This window comes from Uranotaenia lowii, chromosome 3 (assembly GCF_029784155.1).
Source record: "Uranotaenia lowii strain MFRU-FL chromosome 3, ASM2978415v1, whole genome shotgun sequence".
Taxonomy (NCBI): domain Eukaryota; kingdom Metazoa; phylum Arthropoda; class Insecta; order Diptera; family Culicidae; genus Uranotaenia; species Uranotaenia lowii.
This window is the reverse complement of record NC_073693.1, coordinates 25,352,925-25,373,822: the sequence shown is the minus strand read 5'-3', so window position 1 is coordinate 25,373,822 and position 20,898 is coordinate 25,352,925. Positions and strand designations below refer to the sequence as shown.

The following is a 20,898-nucleotide window of genomic DNA, read 5'->3' as shown; positions in this document are numbered from 1 at the left end:
AACACCTCTGAACACATATGCATTCGAAAATGATAGCAAATTAGGACAAAGGAATGTTTAAAAAGAGAATTAAATGCGTGTTTGTTCAAAACATGGTTGAAATAATCAAAAAAAAATTTCATGGTATGAGATTTGTGTTAACAAATTGCCCAGTTTTATCCAGGTTGTCCTGTATATTCAATATGAATTTAGGAACAGTTCGGCCCAACTTGGTAGTCCAAGTTTTAGATAAAAAGGCCCGATTTTGCCCGGGTTCATTCACTATGTTTGGTAAATCAATTAAAAAATAACAAAGTGTGTAGTAGAATTCTTTTATTTTTGCTTCCAAAACGAAATGTTTTAAGCATATTTTATAAAAATATTCCTGAAAGGTTTTTTGCAAGCCTTAAATCCGGTATAAAATCTATTGATAAATATTGATGAATTTTTTTTCATTTTTTTTAATTTTTGTTGAATAATTTCTGGATTTTGACAAAATTTTCCCGGATATTTCCCTAAATTTTAGAAGTCAATTTTGAAATCAAATGTCTGGATTATGCCAGATTTGACAAGTGCTGAAACAATCAGGCAACTTTATATTTAATCCTTCCTTTATTATTTGAAATTGAGGTAAAAATGAAAAGGAAAGATTTTAGCTTTCTAACTGTGCAAAAATATAGTAAAATAATAAAAAAAAAATTTTTTTTCCTCAGACACACCTACTGTAAATTAAAGGTACATTCCCAAATGCAAAAAGGAACCAAAAAAAAAATCAAGAAACTGGAAAGACTGCTTACGCCAGTAGTGATTCGATAGAAGATTTATACACCATCGCCGTAGTAGAACAGGAACAGGACTTCATTCAAGTTTTTTCTTTTAAGTCAACCTGGCCGAGGTCTTCCTTTCCCCGATAACATAGTTAGTTAGAGCCCATTTGACCTTATCAAACGTTTTCGAACGAAAGATATTAGTTGATAACCGTTATCTCGGCTCAGCCTATTTTAATTCGATGATGGACGAAGGAAACCCTCTTCTACAAAAAAAGAAAAACCAAGACACAGCTCCAGGAAACAAAAAAAAAAAAAACAAAATGGCTTTCGACCCTACCTTCTTTCCATTTTTTTTTCCTTTCTTCAGCTTCAATCAGCTGTCGATGAATCGGTCAAGTGGAAAAGTTTTTTAATCATCTTTCTCCCGGGGAATCTTTGTAAGGTTCACTTCGATGATGATGATGCTGCCCATTGATGGAGTGGAGGAAGGGGATGATTTTGCTTTTTGTTGATGGGCCCTTTCCCTACCTTTCTTTTGCTTCCCAATGTAGAATCTTTTAGAACCTTGGGGGAAACATTAACAATGGTCGGGAACAAATCTCCTTCGAATTGGAAACTTTTCCAATCCGCTGCCCTCACACAAATCATCAAAAGGTAACGGTTTTCTGATATTGTTGGTTTGTTTTGAAGATTGTTTTAATGTTTTTTTTAATCCAAATTTTACTTAAAAACACTGATATTCGCTTTAAAACAGTGAGAATTTTGATGTTTTTTTTTAACGATCAGGATTAGAGTAGTCATAATTATTCCTCCTGCTTCCATCAGGTGGCATCGAAATGATGAGTTTTTGTATATTTCTAAAGAAAAAAGAGGAAGGGGTAGCAATTGTAAAAATCGATACCTGGAGCGAGTTTTTTTGAATATCTTCCCTAGGAAATTCTTTTGGATTAATGAATGAGAAAGCGGTAGATCAGTAATGGCAGTGGCAAAATTAGCGCTCCCTGAAATGGTGGCCTGCGTGGGTGGTTGCTGTGTAGGGTTGTTGTTTTTCTTCGGAAATACAAGACTCTTGCTTCTTTGTTTGTTTGCTGAGCGAAAAGTTAAACAAAACTGGCAAAAACCTTCGATACGCGGGAATAGGAGCCGTTTTTTTCCGTTCTTTCCAAAAATTCTCTCGGAATGCCCGTTTCCAGGAAAGATGAATAAAACGAAAAATAAAACAAACTAAAAAGACACACACACCGAAATTAACTAATTCCATTTAATTGATCAAGCGGCTAGTTTATCTTTGGCTAATCTTTTTGACCCATTTCTCTGGTTTCCTCCCCAAAATGTGGAGGGGGTGGGAAAAAAGATGGGGGGTCAACTCTAATATCACTCAGTGTCTCATTACTGGAAGTCGGACCGCTGCCTGTCACTCTTATAGGGGTTTGTAGTATGAGTGACAAACTGCGCTCCGGGCCAAGTCTTATATGAGAAAAATGTAAAAACAAGACAGCTGCGGAAGATAAATAGAAGTAGCAGCAAACGTAGGAAGAAACTTTCTTCAAGAAAAAAAAGCAGCAGCAGCACCACTCAATCGAAATTGTGAAACGTTCACCGGGAAGCTTCCATGCTTCTCACAAATGATAATAGTAAGTGTGTAAATAAATGAGTTAAGATCTTAAAGAAAAATAAAAACTCCGCCGTCTTCAAGCAGTGGTGCGGACCTAAGTTAGCTTGAGGTACCAAGTTTTAGCGTGTTGTGGGTTAAAGTAAGGCAGAATAGTGAGAGAGAAAAAACCCAATAAACGGATAAGCAAGCAACTGTTGGGATTTTTACGAGTTTCATCGGCTTTGTTTGTGCTTGCAGAAATCAACAAAAACAACGACAGAAAAAATACAAAAATAAAACACAACGAGAACGATGAAAATAAAATATAGTGCAAGCACAAACTAAACTAGAGAAGAGGAGGGAAATATGCCTTCCTAGAAGAGAACCAAAGGAGTAATGAAATGCGTCAGCAGAGTGACTGAAGGCGCTTATCTGCACTTGGAAACAAACGGAACAAATCTCGTCGACACTTCGAGTCAAGTCAGATTGTGCAAACATCTTGCTCCTAGGCAAAGGAAAAGGGAAAACGAAAGGGTATAAGGGGGAAAAACAATACAAATCGTAGATTCTAGTTTGCAAATAAAAGCACCAAAGGCGAGAAAAATCCAATCCAATAAATTGTGTAACTTCACAGAAGAAAAACAACCGGGGCAAATGTGCATATCGTGTTGAAGGCAGAAAACAACAGAAGAAAAAAAAAGACACTAGTTCACCTTACCCTTAGGAGATGTTTTCTGAACGAAATGTGTGGTTGCATGTAAATGTGCGTTCTAGGAAAACGGCTCTTTGTGTGACAAATTTGATGGGAAAAAGTTTCACCCTTCCGCAACATCGACGGCGGCATGTTGCATAGTAAGGTTGCAGTTGTTTCTTCCTTGAAAAAATCATCCCCCCTTTCCCGGAGTGGTTGTTATGCAGACAATGCATGTTAATACACTTTATGAGAAATTTTTTTTCAATGGGAGTTATGAGTGAGTAAGGAAACTTTCAAAAAGAGTTTCAAAGTGCAAATTTAAATTTGTGATAAAGAATTTTTTTAATTGATTTTTTGAGAAACTTTGGAAATTATTTTAAAGATATCTGTTCAAACTATGTTTTTTTCAATTTTATTATAAACAAAATAAAAATTCATTACAATATTTTTAATCAAAATCATGGGGCTGCATTTTTTTGCTTAATCATCCCCCCTTTCTCCTTGAGAGTAGTCTAGTTGTCTTCATAAATTAATAAAAATCACTAGAAAAAATTCAGATTATCTGAAGCATTCAAAAAAATCCAAAGGAAACCTCAATCAATTTCTTCTACCTTCTTACAGCAAACTCGCTAGAAGATTTCGCTCCATCCCGGGGTGTATAATTACTTGCATCATTACCGTTCAACAAGCTTTTTCCCTAAGAGGAAGCAGTACCAGTATCAGAGGAGCTTCCTGCTTTTTGCTTATCCCAAAACACCCCGGTAACAAATTTCTACCGGTAAAGTTTTGGCCCACCACCGCATGTATGGCGCGCCTGGGAGAAAAACCTCTCCAGAAAATCATCACTTCCCGGCAATCTTTTCTCTACTAATTTTTTCCCTCCACTTTTTCCATATTAACAGCGAAGGATTAAGTTTAATTTTTTATTCTGGTAATTTTATTTTTTTGAGGTAGGATGCCACACCAAAATCTTGCGGAAAGTGATTAAAAGAAAATCTCGTGTATGGCCATCGAACGACTTCAAAAAACGTTTTAAGCGGAAAAGTGTAAGGTTTGGGGGAAAAGGAGGGTTGACGAGTAATGGCTGGTGCAAACTTTAATCGGCTAAAGTTTTCCCTGTTGAAGAAATTTGCTTTCATCCTTCCTTTTTTGCTTGCTTTCAAACCTTGCAATGCTGTGCAACTTGAAAGTTCGACACAACAAAGTGGGATGATTCCCCGTTTGAACCATTTTTTCTTGACGCTGTTGTTGGCATGTTTTAAGTATCAAAAGTTTAGCGAATTTAAATATGTTTTCCGTCAAAAAAACTATTTTCCATTGCTTTTCAAAAAAAGGCTGGACATGAAACAATAAAAAGTATTTATGTGAAATTTAAAAAAATCATTAATATAATCAATCGATAAGAAGCGAGAAAAAATACTAAAAAAGAAGAATTAGCGACAAATATAAAACTGTCGTAAAAATTTTCAGAGTTAAAAAAATTGTCAAAATTGTTAAAATTGTTAAAATTGTCAAAATTGTCAAAATTGTTAAAATTGTCATAATTGTCAAAATTGTCAAAATTGTCAAAATTGTCAAAATTGTCAAAATTGTCAAAATTGTCAAAATTGTCAAAATTGTCAAAATTGTCAAAATTGTCAAAATTGTCAAAATTGTCAAAATTGTCAAAATTGTCAAAATTGTCAAAATTGTCAAAATTGTCAAAATTGTCAAAATTGTCAAAATTGTCAAAATTGTCAAAATTGTCAAAATTGTCAAAATTGTCAAAATTGTCAAAATTGACAAAATTGTCAAAATGTTCAAAATTGTCAAAATTGTCAAAATTGTCAAAATTGTCAAAATTGTCAAAATTGTCAAAATTGTCAAAATTGTCAAAATTGTCAAAATTGTCAAAATTGTCAAAATTGTCAAAATTGTCAAAATTGTCAAAATTGTCAAAATTGTCAAAATTATGAAAATTGTCAAAATTGTCAAAATTGTCAAAATTGTCAAAATTGTCAAAATTGTCAAAATTGTCAAAATTGTCAAAATTGTCAAAATTGTCAAAATTGTCAAAATTGTCAAAATTGTCAAAATTGTCAAAATTGTCAAAATTGTCAAAATTGTCAAAATTGTCAAAATTGTCAAAATTTTCAAAATTGTCAAAATTATCAAAATTGTCAAAATTGTCAAAATTGTCAAAATTTTCAAAATTGTCAAAATTGTCAAAATTGTCAAAATTGTCAAAATTGTCAAAATTGTCAAAATTGTCAAAATTGTCAAAATTGTCAAAATTGTCAAAATTGTCAAAATTGTCAAAATTGTCAAAATTGTCAAAATTGTCAAAATTGTCAAAATTGTCAAAATTGTCAAAATTGTCAAAATTGTCAAAATTGTCAAAATTGTCAAAATTGTCAAAATTGTCAAAATTGTCAAAATTGTCAAAATTGTCAAAATTGTCAAAATTGTCAAAATTGTCAAAATTGTCAAAATTGTCAAAATTGTCAAAATTGTCAAAATTGTCAAAATTGTCAAAATTGTCAAAATTGTCAAAATTGTCAAAATTGTCAAAATTGTCAAAATTGTCAAAATTGTCAAAATTGTCAAAATTGTCAAAATTGTCAAAATTGTCAAAATTGTCAAAATTGTCAAAATTGTCAAAATTGTCAAAATTGTCAAAATTGTCAAAATTGTCAAAATTGTCAAAATTGTCAAAATTGTCAAAATTGTCAAAATTGTCAAAATTGTCAAAATTGTCAAAATTGCGAAGTTTTTCAAAATTCTTAAACAAGCGATGAGTGACTCTCGTAAAATTTCAAAAAATTACAGTTTTGTGCAAACGGAAAAAAAGGTGAAAATAGACAAACAAAAAACCGTGTTATATTTTAAACCGAAGCTATGTTAAGAACCAAACAAGCAAAACATTCAAACAAAATTGAATCATGTTTCCGGGGAACAACTTTTTGCCAATTCAAATCATCACATCAAACTAGCCGATTCAGGCCAGTGGAAAGTGGAACCATTTCCGTTATGTAAAATGTTTGTGTTCTTTTTTTTTTTCGAGAACGGATGAACGAAAAAACGGAAGCCGGGAATTTTTGAACGCCTCCAACGCACCAAGCTTTACCCAAAAAATTGACTGTCATATCAATTTGTGTCCAATTTCATCCCCCCTTACCGTTTTACGAGGGTCCATTTTTGCACCCGCAAAAGTCAGAAGCTTCTAGGAACCTACTAGCAGTGGGTGCTTCCCGAATCGGTCAAGGGAGGGGAGGTTGAAAAAAAAACTGTCACGTTTACATGCAGTTGTGACAGTTTTCTGGTTTGTGTTATTTTTTTTCTGCAGCCATTTTCAAAAAAGAACGAGTTGGTAAAAAGCTTCATTTGTCTCCATTAGCGGGATGTTTTGGTTGGCCATGTTCCGGGGCGTTGTTTTTAAAAAATGTTCCCTCGGTTTTTTTCTACGTTTTGAGTAACAAACCATCAGTCGAGGGAAAGCTCAGTCAGAATGGGGGGATGAATATCATTTCACGGATTGTTTGTAGCAGCAGCAGCCATCCGATGACTCTAATGAAAATGGATCATCTATGGCTGTGATTTCGTCCTCTGCCAAAGCTTGAACGGGGGAAAATTACTAAAATTAACTGATTCCATAAACCGCATTCATTTTAATAATAGTTTGCACATCCGGTTGGTTGTCAAAGGCATTCTCAAACATCAAAGCGTCATTTTAACTTTTTTTTCTCCTCTACACGATCTGATTCCGGGAAATGTTTACTCGGTGTAATGTTCCGAGCGCGTGTGACATGTTTTGCCATTGAACGGGAAATTTAATTCTATTAATAGCATTGATCACATGGTGGCGTCGAGTGACTCCCGTCACAGGCGATTCTGTTAAGTTTGCTGCATCCCCCCTTTCCCTCCACAAAAAAAGTAGTGTTGGTGAACATAATGCGATTATTAGGCTGCTGCCGCTCGCTCGGTTGTTTCGAATTTTGCGCTCAAATAGGCACTTTTCCGGGAATGTTTCTACATGAAAGTTTGGTTGGGTTGAGTTTGAATGTGCGTTTGTGACTGAGCTCATGAGTGGCTTGGGCAATGGTAATTAAAAGCACAGCGCGTCAAATTAAAATGTCCGCTGCTTTAAAATTATTAAATATTTAAACTCTCTTGAAAGTACAGAATGTTCCGGTAAACTGCATGTTGCAGTTTGATTTTGTGGAAGAAAAAAACTGCAGCACCTACATACATATTTGCCAAAGTACCCCATTAGCGAAACAAGTTAACCATAATCACACACTAGATAGGTACTAGAACGAACATTCATGCAATCACACAAATGTGTAATCGCCTCTTAAAAATCGCATTGCGAATATTCTACATTTTTAACCGACCATTTTTGAACGCTTTGAAGCTTTCCAACTGTATAATCGAATGGGAAAACAAACAAATGCTTGGCACAAAAAAAATCAAATTCAAACATAATAGCATCAGCAAACATTAAACCAAAAGTAATCAATTTCACACAGATGATAACAAAATGATTTCAAACTCGCAATAGATTAGATCGTTTTTTTTTTTCAACAAAACAATTTTAAAATAGGTCCATCAAATTGATGACAAAAAAACAGTAGCAATCTTTCCTCAGATGTAAAACAAAACGTTGGGGGCGATGATGATAACGCGTTAGAGTGTCGTCAAACTGTAAAAAGTAAAACAAATTTATAGTTCCTCCTATAGCTTCTAATGGGATGTAGTTGATAGAAGCAGCCAGAAAAAACGCGGAAAAACGCAGCCAAACTTCTAGATCTAATTGCTCCTAGACCAACGATGGGAAGAGAAACTGATAACAGTTTCCTTCTTCCCCACCAACAAAAAAAATCAAAGGAGGTGATAGCAAAGTGTGTTTCCTATTTTTCTTTAAAAAAACCATATAGCCTCATAGATATGCTGTTGTGATTAGTGAAGAGTGATTTTATTAAGATTTGTTTTCCAGTTTTCCACAATTTTTTTTCTTCATTCAAATCTTTACGTCTATACAACGAGTGAATGTGTTCCTTCTCTTTGCTTTAACCTAAGGGAATAGTAACTGAAACAACAATAATAATGATAATATCAATAGTTATAGCTATAGTGAGATGAATATTTTTTTTTTCAACATATACTGTTTATAAGCTTTAAATTAAACTAGTTATAGATAGAAAAAAAAAACCATTTTAGAAAATCACATATCTAGGGATAGCAGATACTTTTTTAGCGTAGTCGAACTATCATCGAAAGAAAAAAAATAGTTTTCATCGATTTCTGTGGCGTTCTATTGTGATATTAAGAAGTGCATTAATGAAACCTTAAGTTAAGTGTGGAGTGTTTGAAGTTTGAACTCAGTTCATTTCTAGACCGAATTCATAAAATATAATTTTAGATTGAGAAGAAAATACCGAACTTAAAAAGAAGTAATTGAAAACAAAGAATGAATGGAATGAAAAGGAAAAAATCAAAAATGTTTCCAACAATTTTCATTTGACAATTTTATAGTTTAAAAAAACAAGAAAGAAACATTCTCTGGTTTAGTGCATATCTAAAAGAAAGTTGTCAAATCAAAGATAAATTCTTAATTTATCACATTTTTGTGTAAATTTTCCAACATTTTTGTTATTCGAATACTGATCTTCATAGTTTTACATCTCAGAAATTCATGGTGTTTTTGGATTAGCGCGTTGACATAATTTTTTCTTTATCTGAAGCTGAATTTGAACATATTTTGAAAAAACGTCAAGAATTTTATCGGAATAAAATTATTACCGTATAAGTGATTCAAAAAGCAGAAATAAAAAAAATCCTTTTTAATATTGAATATTCAGAAATCTCCAAAACATCTTTAAAAAGATATGAATGCATTAGAACTAATTTTACTTAAGAATAAAAAAAACAGCACAGTTAATAATTTGTTGTTTCTGAATTACAATTTTCTACAAAATTTTAAATCAAAAGATTTGGCACTAAAGTTTTGCATGGAAAATAAAAAATCTATCTACTGCTTGAGAAATAAATCCAAATTGTTTCAAAATGGTCTAAGTTGGCAAAATTGTCAAAATTAACAAAATTGATTAAATTGTTAAAATTGTCAAAATCCTCTAAATTTTCTAAGTGCTCATAATTCTGAAAATTCTTAAGATTCTCAAAAAACCTTCAATAATCAAAAAATTGTTAGAACTGTCAAAATTCTTAAAGTTCTTAAAATTCTCAAAATTCCATAGTTCATAAAATTCTATAAATTCTCAAAATTCAAAAAATTTTCTGAATTCCAAAAATTTTCGAAATTCTTGAAATCCTCAAAATTGTCAAAATTGTCAAAATTGTCAAAACTGTCAAAACTGTCAAAATTGTCAAAATTGTCAAAATTGTCAAAATTGTCAAAACTGTCAAAATTGTCAAAATTGTCAAAATTGTCAAAATTGTCAAAATTGTCAAAATTGTCAAAATTGTCAAAATTGTCAAAATTGTCAAAATTGTCAAAATTGTCAAAATTGTCAAAATTGTCAAAATTGTCAAAATTGTCAAAATTGTCAAAATTGTCAAAATTGTCAAAATTGTCAAAATTGTCAAAATTGTCAAAATTGTCAAAATTGTCAAAATTGTCAAAATTGTCAAAATTGTCAAAATTGTCAAAATTGTCAAAATTGTCAAAATTGTCAAAATTGTCAAAATTGTCAAAATTGTCAAAATTGTCAAAATTGTCAAAATTGTCAAAATTGTCAAAATTGTCAAAATTGTCAAAATTTTTAAAATTGTCAAAATTGTCAAAATTGTCAAAATTGTCAAAATTGTCAAAATTGTCAAAATTGTCAAAATTGTCAAAATTGTCAAAATTGTCAAAATTGTCAAAATTGTCAAAATTGTCAAAATTGTCAAAATTGTCAAATTGTCCAAATTGTCAAAATTGTCAAAATTGTCAAAATTGTCAAAATTGTCAAAATTGTCAAAATTGTCAAAATTGTCAAAATTGTCAAAATTGTCAAAATTGTCAAAATTGTCAAAATTGTCAAAATTGTCAAAATTGTCAAAATTGTCAAAATTGTCAAAATTGTCAAAATTGTCAAAATTGTCAAAATTGTCAAAATTGTCAAAATTGTCAAAATTGTCAAAATTGTCAAAATTGTCAAAATTGTCAAAATTGTCAAAATTGTCAAAATTGTCAAAATTGTCAAAATTGTCAAAATTGTCAAAATTGTCAAAATTGTCAAAATTGTCAAAATTGTCAAAATTGTCAAAATTGTCAAAATTTTCAAAATTGTCAAAATTGTCAAAATTGTCAAAATTGTCAAAATTGTCAAAATTGTCAAAATTGTCAAAATTGTCAAAATTGTCAAAATTGTCAAAATTGTCAAAATTGTCAAAATTGTCAAAATTGTCAAAATTGTCAAAATTGTCAAAATTGTCAAAATTGTCAAAATTGTCAAAATTGTCAAAATTGTCAAAATTGTCAAAATTGTCAAAATTGTCAAAATTGTCAAAATTGTCAAAATTGTCAAAATTGTCAAAATTGTCAAAATTGTCAAAATTGTCAAAATTGTCAAAATTGTCAAAATTGTCAAAATTGTCAAAATTGTCAAAATTGTCAAAATTGTCAAAATTGTCAAAATTGTCAAAATTGTCAAAATTGTCAAAATTGTCAAAATTGTCAAAATTGTCAAAATTGTCAAAACTTTCAAAATTGTCAAAATTGTCAAAATTGTCAAAATTGTCTAAATTGTCTAAATTGTCAAAATTTTCAAAATTGTCAAAATTATCAAAATTGTCAAAATTGTCAAAATTGTCAAAATTGTCAAAATTGTCAAAATTGTCAAAATTGTCAAAATTGTCAAAATTGTCAAAATTGTCAAAATTGTCAAAATTGTCAAAATTGTCAAAATTGTCAAAATTGTCAAAATTGTCAAAATTGTCAAAATTGTCAAAATTGTCAAAATTGTCAAAATTGTCAAAATTGTCAAAATCGTCAAAATTGTCAAAATTGTCAAAATTGTCAAATTGTCAAAATTGTCAAAATTGTCAAAATTGTCAAAATTGTCAAAATTGTCAAAATTGTCAAAATTGTCAAAATTGTCAAAATTGTCAAAATTGTCAAAATTGTCAAAATTGTCAAAATTGTCAAAATTGTCAAAATTGTCAAAATTGTCAAAATTGTCAAAATTGTCAAAATTGTCAAAATTGTCAAAATTGTCAAAATTGTCAAAATTGTCAAAATTGTCAAAATTGTCAAAATTGTCAAAATTGTCAAAATTGTCAAAATTGTCAAAATTGTCAAAGTTGTCAAAATTGTCAAAATTGTCAAAGTTGTCAAAATTGTCAAAATTGTCAAAGTTGTCAAAATTGTTCAAATTGTCAAAATTGTCAAAATTGTCAAAATTGTCAAAATTGTCAAAATTGTCAAAATTGTCAAAATTGTCAAAATTGTCAAAATTGTCAAAATTGTCAAAATTGTCAAAATTGTAAAAATTGTCCAAATTGTCAAAATTGTCAAAATTGTCAAAATTGTCAAAATTGTCAAAATTGTCAAAATTGTCAAAATTGTCAAAATTGTCAAAATTGTCAAAATTGTCAAAATTGTCAAAATTGTCAAAATTGTCAAAATTGTCAAAATTGTCAAAATTGTCAAAATTGTCAAAATTGTCAAAATTGTCAAAATTGTCAAAATTGTCAAAATTGTCAAAATTGTCAAAATTGTCAAAATTGTCAAAATTGTCAAAATTGTCAAAATTGTCAAAATTGTCAAAATTGTCAAAATTGTCAAAATTGTCAAAATTGTCAAAATTGTCAAAATTGTCAAAATTGTCAAAACTTTCAAAATTGTCAAAATTGTCAAAATTGTCAAAATTGTCTAAATTGTCTAAATTGTCAAAATTTTCAAAATTGTCAAAATTATCAAAATTGTCAAAATTGTCAAAATTGTCAAAATTGTCAAAATTTGTCAAAATTTTCAAAATTGTCAAAATTGTCAAAATTGTCAAAATTGTCAAAATTGTCAAAATTGACATAATTGATAAAATTGTCAAAATTGTCAAAATTGTCAAAATTGTCAAAATTGTCAAAATTGTCAAAATTGTCAAAATTGTCAAAATTGTCAAAATTGTCAAAATTGTCAAATTGTCAAAATTGTCGAAATTGTCAAAATTGTCAAAATTGTCAAAGTTGTCAAAATTGTCAAAATTGTCAAAATTGTCAAAATTGTCAAAATTGTCAAAATTGTCAAAATTGTCAAAAATGTCAAAATTGTCAAAATTGTCAAAATTGTCAAAATTGTCAAAATTGTCAAAATTGTCAAAATTGTCAAAATTGTCAAAATTGTCAAAATTGTCAAAATTGTCAAAATTGTCAAAATTGTCAAAATTGTCAAAATTGTCAAAATTGTCAAAATTGTCAAAATTGTCAAAATTGTCAAAATTGTCAAAATTGTCAAAATTGTCAAAATTGTCAAAATTGTCAAAATTGTCAAAATTGTCAAAATTGTCAAAATTGTCAAAATTGTCAAAATTGTCAAAATTGTCAAAATTGTCAAAATTGTCAAAATTGTCAAAATTGTCAAAATTGTCAAAATTGACATAATTGATAAAATTGTCAAAATTGTCAAAATTGTCAAAATTGTCAAAATTGTCAAAATTGTCAAAATTGTCAAAATTGTCAAAATTGTCAAAATTGTCAAAATTGTCAAAATTGTCAAAATTGTCAAAATTGTCAAAATTGTCAAAATTGTCAAAATTGTCAAAATTGTCAAAATTGTCAAAATTGTCAAAATTGTCAAAATTGTCAAATTGTCAAAATTGTCGAAATTGTCAAAATTGTCAAAATTGTCAAAGTTGTCAAAATTGTCAAAATTGTCAAAATTGTCAAAATTGTCAAAATTGTCAAAATTGTCAAAATTGTCAAAATTGTCAAAATTGTCAAAATTGTCAAAATTGTAAAAATTGTCAAAGTTGTCAAAATTGTCAAAATTGTCAAAATTGTCAAAATTGTCAAAATTGTCAAAATTGTCAAAATTGTCAAAATTGTCAAAATTGTCAAAGTTGTCAAAATTGTCAAAATTGTCAAAATTGTCAAAATTGTCAAAATTGTCAAAATTGTCAAAATTGTCAAAATTGTCAAAATTGTCAAAATTGTCAAAATTGTCAAAATTGTCAAAATTGTCAAAATTGTCAAAATTGTCAAAATTGTCAAAATTGTCAAAATTGTCAAAATTGTCAAAATTGTCAAAATTGTCAAAATTGTCAAAATTGTCAAAATTGTCAAAATTGTCAAAATTGTCAAAATTGTCAAAATTGTCCAAATTGTCAAAATTGTCAAAATTGTCAAAATTGTCAAAATTGTCAAAATTGTCAAAATTGTCAAAATTGTCAAAATTGTCAAAATTGTCAAAAATGTCAAAATTGGCAAAATTGGCAAAATTGGCCAAATTGTCAAAATTTCGAAATTGTCAAAATTGTCAAAGTTTTCGAAGTTATCAAAATTTTCAAAATTGTCAAAATTGTCAAAATTGTTAAAATTGTTAAAATTGTCAAAATTGTCAAAACTGTCAAAATTGTCAAAATTGTCAAAATTGTCAAAATTGTCAAAATTGTCAAAATTGTCAAAATTGTCAAAATTGTCAAAATTGTCAAAATTGTCAAAATTGTCAAAATTGTCAAAATTTTCAAAATTTTCAAAATTGTCAAAATTGTCAAAATTGTCAAAATTGTCAAAATTGTCAAAATTGTCAAAATTGTCAAAATTGTCAAAATTATCAAAATTTTCGAAATTGTCAAAATTGTCAAAATTGTAAAAATATCATTTCTCACTCATTTATTGTATTTTATTTTTTAGTTTAAAATTGAATATTTTGAAAATAAAAAAAAAAAATAAGAAAAAAGATGTTTCGAAATAAGCAGAATTTTTTTTATAGAAATCGCCTCAATGAGCGTAACTGAAGCCAATTGGGCTCATTTAGAATGGTTATTTGTTATTCTAATCGGAGAACTGAAATTAAACTAAATAAGTTGAAATAGAAATCTTTTCGAAAGTTCCAGAATCTATCGATTGAGAATGGAAGCGCTAGACATAATTTCAAGCGATTTGATCGTTTATCAAAAATTCCAGTTTTTCTCTAACCAAACATTCTGAAAATTTGTTCAATCAATCTACTTTTTACGTGATACTAGCTATTAGGTGTGCTTTTGAGAGTGTGTTAAATTGTTTGTTTTTTAAAAAATATATCCAAATATTTATCAATTTGCTACTATCTTAAAATATGGAAAGTGTGAGCGTGAGTTTCCTCTTCTACATAGGATAATCAAACTCTCCTAGAAAGACAATATATGAAGCATAATCAAACGAAGTCTGGTGTTACTGTCTGTCTGAAGTGTGGTGCAATATAATCGAAAATCAAAACAAACTAGATACCATGATATATTCCTCTCGATAGTTGATACATATACATCTGTAGTTTATAGATATCCGGTTTTTAGACACTGTTTAATATTAGTAGTTTATAGATGAATTTTCAATTTTTTTTTATTTTCTCACATTTCGAGTCAAAAAATAATCGAAATGGACTGTTTTTTTGCGGTGTGATCTTTCATTATTTGCGTGGAGTTTCGAAATCCGAAAAACTTAAACATGAAAAACGAGCTCTCTGGGACTCCCAAGGCATCAGGAAGGCAAAGGCGCGTTGCAGTGGAAAAGGACCATCGGCGTTTGGCGTTGTTTTAGCTTGCATTAGAAGCTGCATTTGTTGATAATAGATCTTTTTTTTTTTTATAGATTACCGTTAACGAATTACTGCATTGTTTCTAAATGTTTGCTTCATTCCTAACCATAGTTATTTATTTTTTGAATACTCAGCTACAAAACCATCGTAGATGTCCGCCATTCACAGTTATGATTTTGTTTTCGAAAATGAAAAACAGCCTAGAATTCCTCAGAATTCCAGTTTAACTTGATTACTACCTTTCCCTTTTCCCCCACAATTGGACATCTTCGGCCGAGCTCCAGAAACGTTAATCTAAAAGTAGTATTCTTTTTTTTGTTTTTTGCCTTTTTAGATTTTATGTGGTCGCTGGGGACTTTACCTGATGGTAAGAAAATTTAAATTTTTTAAAACTAACTCAATCTCTTATTTTATTATCCAACGGATTCGAAATCTAAACCAATTCAAATAAAAAAAAGACTTTTAATTTTCCTCACTTTGAATTTGGTTTGATTGTCACTGGTCTCCTTCAGTCGAATGTCACTGTACTGATTTAATGACACTATTGGTTGAAATCAAACACTTTTCTCCCCGTTAAATATGACTGATTTGAAAAAAAAAATCTTCAATTGGACTAACTGATCCAACTCTTTTACTTTGCTCACGATATCTTGTTTTGTATCTTTTTGTCCAGATTAAAAAAAACACTACATCCAACTGACGGAAAAATTTTAAATTTCTCTTACTATCAAACGCAAAACGTCAGCGAACAGTTGCTATCTCTGTTTTCCTTCTGATTTTCCCTAGTTCTGTCTCTAACTTTTCTATCACCTAATGACGATAGGAAAAAAAATCGTCGTTTAATTCACCTGCTTGTTCGAAATTAGCATTCGCAATAATAATTCAATTTATTTTAATTTAATTTAATTTATGCAAGTAGCACCTTTCTCGTTGGAAATCGATGTGCCTCACTTACTCACTCACTACTAGCCTCTTGATTCTGTATTCATGGTGTCAATTCAGTTCGTTACCTACGCCTTTTTTAGCCTGAAACTAGATGAGCAAAAATTAAAACTCTTGTTTTCCGTTCGATCCAATTACCATTAGCATTCCGATTGATCATCCCCCCTTTCCACAATACATACTCACAACCTCTTCACAAACACTTTCAATCAGCCGATTGAATTCTCACTTCAATTCACACAAACACCGCTACCCATGACCGTAGTAAGAGTATACACAATCATTCATTCATGAAACATCAAAGACCGGATCCGGATTCGGTTGTTATCAACTGGAAAACAAATGCTCACAATCGCCATCAACCAATGCAATGGCAACTGAAAGCTGATAGCGTCCCGATAACCTGATAACCCCGAATCGGATCAATTTCAAACAAAATCCTTTGGCAAACAACAACCAAACTCACATCGACCAACTTTCCCAACAACAAAAATAACAACACTAATTGCTGTAATACCAATTTGATTTCATGAATCATTTCATCCCCCCCTACTCGTACTCGTTACTAGAGATTTTGCCTCCCGTTTAGCAGAGCTCTAAATAGCCGTTCAGTGTTTGACCATTTCTAACCAAATACCAAATCAGTTATCAATTGTTGTGTAGACCGGTAGAAAAACAAAAAAAAAGAAGTCCGGATTAAAAACAGGAATGAAAAAAGGAATCATTTTGTAGATACGCAAATTAAAAATAGAAAATCTGAAACACAGTAAGTATACAACAACAAAAAAAGCCAAAATCGCACCACAAGCTCTAATGTTTGCGAAATTGATTTTTCCAACAACCTTGCAGCTGATTCCAATCGGATTTGAGGGCGGACCAGGAAGTTCCGACGACTAACAGTAAAAGCAGCAACAACTTCAAAACAATTGCAAAATCGCTACGTTCGTTGTTTGTTGCTGCTGTTCTGTTGTTGAATAGTTGTTGTTTTTCTCTCTTGGACTTTCGGGAAGAAAAACTAGAAACGTTCCTCTAATCCTTTCTTCGGTGAACCGTGATTTGATTGCTTTGAGCATAATGGTGAAAAAACTACAATATTTTCGCAGACTTTTAGTATCCGATAAGCGTGAGGTAAACACAATTCCAATTCCAAAACCAAATTGAAACCTTAACCTGAACCGTAAAACAACACATAACGATTAGCGATAGTCGAGAGGTTCTTCAATTGTTTGTTTTTGTTTCTCATTTTGATAAAATAATCAGACATAAAATAGCGTTTGTTCTAATTAGGACATTTCAAAAGATGGAAAGAGGACAGTACCTACTTTGTCCCACTTTGTACACTTTTTTCTAGCTAGATGATCTATTTCGAAAACTTGTAATTTCAACTAACCAGTACCTTTTAGTTTGGATAAATAGAGAGTTTTGTATTGACTAACCATACACATCCGATCGAACTAGGTTGTAGAAAACATTCAGTATGTCCTCCAGTAGCAAATATCTCTCTTATAGTAGGTATGAACGACGGATAATATTGCTAGAGAATTGATAGTTACTAGATAGTATTTGATTAATTGACCCTTTTTCCACAGGTCCGTTTATTGTGGTTTGTACTTGAAACAATTTGAATTTATTTCCTTTCCAATGATAATATCACACAGAAAGTATAGTAAGATGAATGGTCGATATGAGGTTTTGAGATTTTTGCCTACCTTAAGGCGTACAGACCTTTTATTCATTAGTTTTTAAATTGATCACCAAGACGGTTAATTCCTAAGGAATGGCGAATGACCACGTCTCACCAGTTCTTTATTCTGAATACAATAAATTGACTCAAGATATACCTACGCAAGCTCTCCAGGCCCTGAGACCCTGAGACTCTCGCTTAACCCACTTTTACTTCACTCTCGACAAGGCAAGGCCTGACCTGACCTGACCTCTAGCTGCACAAAGTCCGAAATGATTGAGTTTTCTTCATAATGACTCGAAATCGCGCCACACTCTTGGGACATCTGCTACGATGAGGAAAAATTTTGATGATGACGCGTCCTATAATGACTCAAATAGTTCGTCTGGCCTCAAACATTTTTCTTCTCCATGAGTGTTCCCCCAAAGTTAAGTATCCTTCTCGTAAGACCCACCGCGCAGAAAGTCTTTTTCTATCCATGCAACTTCAACTACGAAGAAGTTTGTCCTATCTTTGTACCATATTTCACTAGAAGTTTCGATCTCTATCTACTGAGATGTTCACCGACGATGCAGTCTTGCTACACTTTTTGTAGTCTGCTACATGATCTAACTACTCAAGACTAAAAAGCATCCTTGACCAATCATTTGACCATGATTATTCTCCTTTTAACTTTCGACAATCGGGATAAGATGACTAGGTAATCTTCTTCTCATTGAGTTGTCCAGATTGTAGCTGATTCATGAGGCCTTCCTATGAAATTCTCTCAAGTATAACGCTTTCTTGTGGCTCTAGCAGCTATGCAGCTCTCAATTTGTAGCAGTTCCGAAATTGGCATGGACCATCACTACACAGGCGGATTTCAAAGATACTTTCAAATATCCGTTGATAAACCACACGTTTAACAGTCTCTGCACCCTGCTAAGTCTCCACAGATTTTCAAATAGGGCTAATTTTACTGTTTCCTGTTCCTGTTTTGTTCGTCAGAACAGGGCGAAATATCACTTCCAATGAAACGGCCACTGACTTCCAGCGTCTTCATTCCCTTATTGGTTCTGTAGTGCAGCTGGAGATTTTGGAACAAGCTTTTCGACAGTCTACAGTAAAATATCCCGGCTTCCCTTCATTCGCCTGATCGAAGACGCTAAAGCTGTCTGGTTAAAGCTGTTGAAGGCGTTCCTCATGCCTCACGCAAGCTGTTCCCTCTATTTTGATCAGACCTATCAGTTGGAGAGTCCGTCTACAATCATTTCTCAAGGCCTAACGACCTTCTAAATACATGACGACCCTCTGAAGGCTTGACGATTTTCCAAGGTTCTGATAACTTTTGACAGGCCCAGAGATTTCGCAACGCTCCAAAAAAACTTCTGAAGGCCTGACGACCTTCAAAGGCCCAAAAACCTTCTTGTGACATGACGACCGTTGTATTTTATGACGATGTTTTAAAAATTTGACAATCTTCTCAAGGTCTGACCACCCTCGACAGGCCAAATAACTTCTAAAGGTGCGACAAAATTATGATGGCCTGACGACTTTTCAAAGACATGACGACCCTATTCGGGTCTGATGAGGGATCAGATCTGTCAGTTGGAGAGTCCGTCTTCAACCTTCCGTCTCTTAATCACTTTTGTTTCCCTAACAGCGTACCAAACGATTTTCGTATGGCATGGCAAATTTCTGAAGATCTGACGACCTTCAAAATACATGACGACCCTTTGAAGGTTGTGCGATTTTCGAAGACCAGACCAGAGATCTTTGCAATGCCCCAAAAATCTTCTAAAGGCCTGGTGACCTTTAAAAGGTTTGACTACTCGCTGTGAGAATCTTCGAATGACCTGGTTTCGATTTGAAGGCCCGAAAACTTTCTTGTGGCATGACGACCAATGTATGGTGTATAAAGGCTTGACAAGCTTCTGAAGGTCTGACCACCTTCGACAGTTCAAAGTACTTCTTAATGTGTGACAAAATGATGAAGGCCTGACGACATGTGCCGACCCTCTTTGGGTCTGATGAGACATTCTGAAGTCCTGACATTCCTCGGGTGGCCCATCGACCTTCTTATGAATAATTAAACCGCACCGACTTAACGATGTAACGAAGCTTTTCCACAAGTATTCATGCCAGTGTTATCGGATTTTGATGACTATCGGCTTCCACTGTGCTTCAGGAAAAGCTTGTAGGTTAGATGAGCGACAATTGACTGGCACACGATGAGCAGCAGAAACCGTGGGACTAAACCCGACGACCTTCGAACTACATGACGACCTCTAAGGACTCGGCGATTTTCTCAGGTTCTGTCGACCTTTGAAAGGCCCAGGGATCTTTGCAATTCCCCAACAAACTTTGGAAGGCCTGAGGACCTTCCAAAGGAAGGACTACTTCTAAAGACCAGGTGGAAATTTGAAGGCCCGAAACCCTTCTATTGGCAGGACGAGCGTTTTATGGATTTAAAGGCTTGACAAGCTTCTGGAGGTCTGAACACCTTCGACAGGCCAAAGAAATTCTTAAGGTCTGAGAATTCTGAAGGTCTGACTACTTTCTAAAGACTTGACGACCCTATTTGGGTCTGATGAGAGATCAGATCTGTCAGTTGGAGAGTTCGTCTTCAACCTCCTGTCTCTTAATCACTTTCCTAGTAGATACCTTACCAGCGTACCAAACGATTTTCTTACTGTGTGCCAAATTTCTGAAGGCCCGAAGACCTTTTAAATACATGACGACTCTCTGAGGGCTGGGCGTATTTCTAAGGTTCTGATGACCTTTGAAAGGAGAGATCTTTGCAATGCTTCAACAAACTTCTGAAGGTCTGACGACCTTCCAACGGTATAACTACTCTCCGAGACAATCTTCTGAAGACCTGGTGGCGATTTGAAGACGCGTAAACCTTCTGGTAGCATGACGACCGTTTTAAGGATTTTAAGGCTTGAGAAGCTTCTGGAGGTCTGACCACCTTCGACAGGCCGAAGAACTTCTCAAGCTCCGACAGAATTATGAAGGTCTGACTACTTTTCTAAGACATGACGATCTTATTCGGGTCTGATGAGGGATCAGATCTGTCAGTTGGAGAGTCTGTCTTAAACCTTCCGTCACTCAATCACTTTCTTTTCCCTACCAGCGTACCAAACGATTTTCGTATGGTGTGGCAAATTTCTGAAGGCCTGACGACCTTCTAAATACATGACAACCCTCTGAGGGCTGGGCAATTTTCTAAAACTCTGACGACCTATGAAAATTCCCAGAAATCTCTGCAATGCTAAACAATCGTCTGAAGGCCTGATGACCTTCCAAAGTAATGACTACTTTCTGAGACAATCTTCTAAAGACCTGGTGGCGACTTGAAGGCCCGAAAACCGTCTAGTTGCATGACGACCGTTTTTTTTAGTATGACCATGTTTTAAAGGCTTGACAAGCTTCAGGAGGTCTGACCACCTTCAACAGGCCATAAAACTTCTAAAGGTCTGACAGAATTATGAAGGCCTGACGACCTCTCAAAGATACGACAACCCTTTTTGGATCTGA

General features: G+C 32.6%; 1 protein-coding gene across 2 annotated transcripts in view; it reads left to right on the top strand.

Moving 5' to 3' along the window:
• Positions 1-20,898, top strand: part of LOC129757525 (RNA-binding protein Musashi homolog Rbp6-like) — a 125,363-nt gene that overhangs the window by 8,445 nt on the left and 96,020 nt on the right. Inside the window, exon 3 of one of the 2 annotated variants that reach the window (XM_055754793.1) lies at positions 15,088-15,120. The exons of the other annotated variant lie outside the window; for it this stretch is intronic. Coding sequence (XP_055610768.1) covers positions 15,088-15,120 — 33 coding nt within the window. The remainder of the gene's footprint in view (positions 1-15,087; positions 15,121-20,898) is intronic. 2 annotated transcript variants of the gene reach the window in all.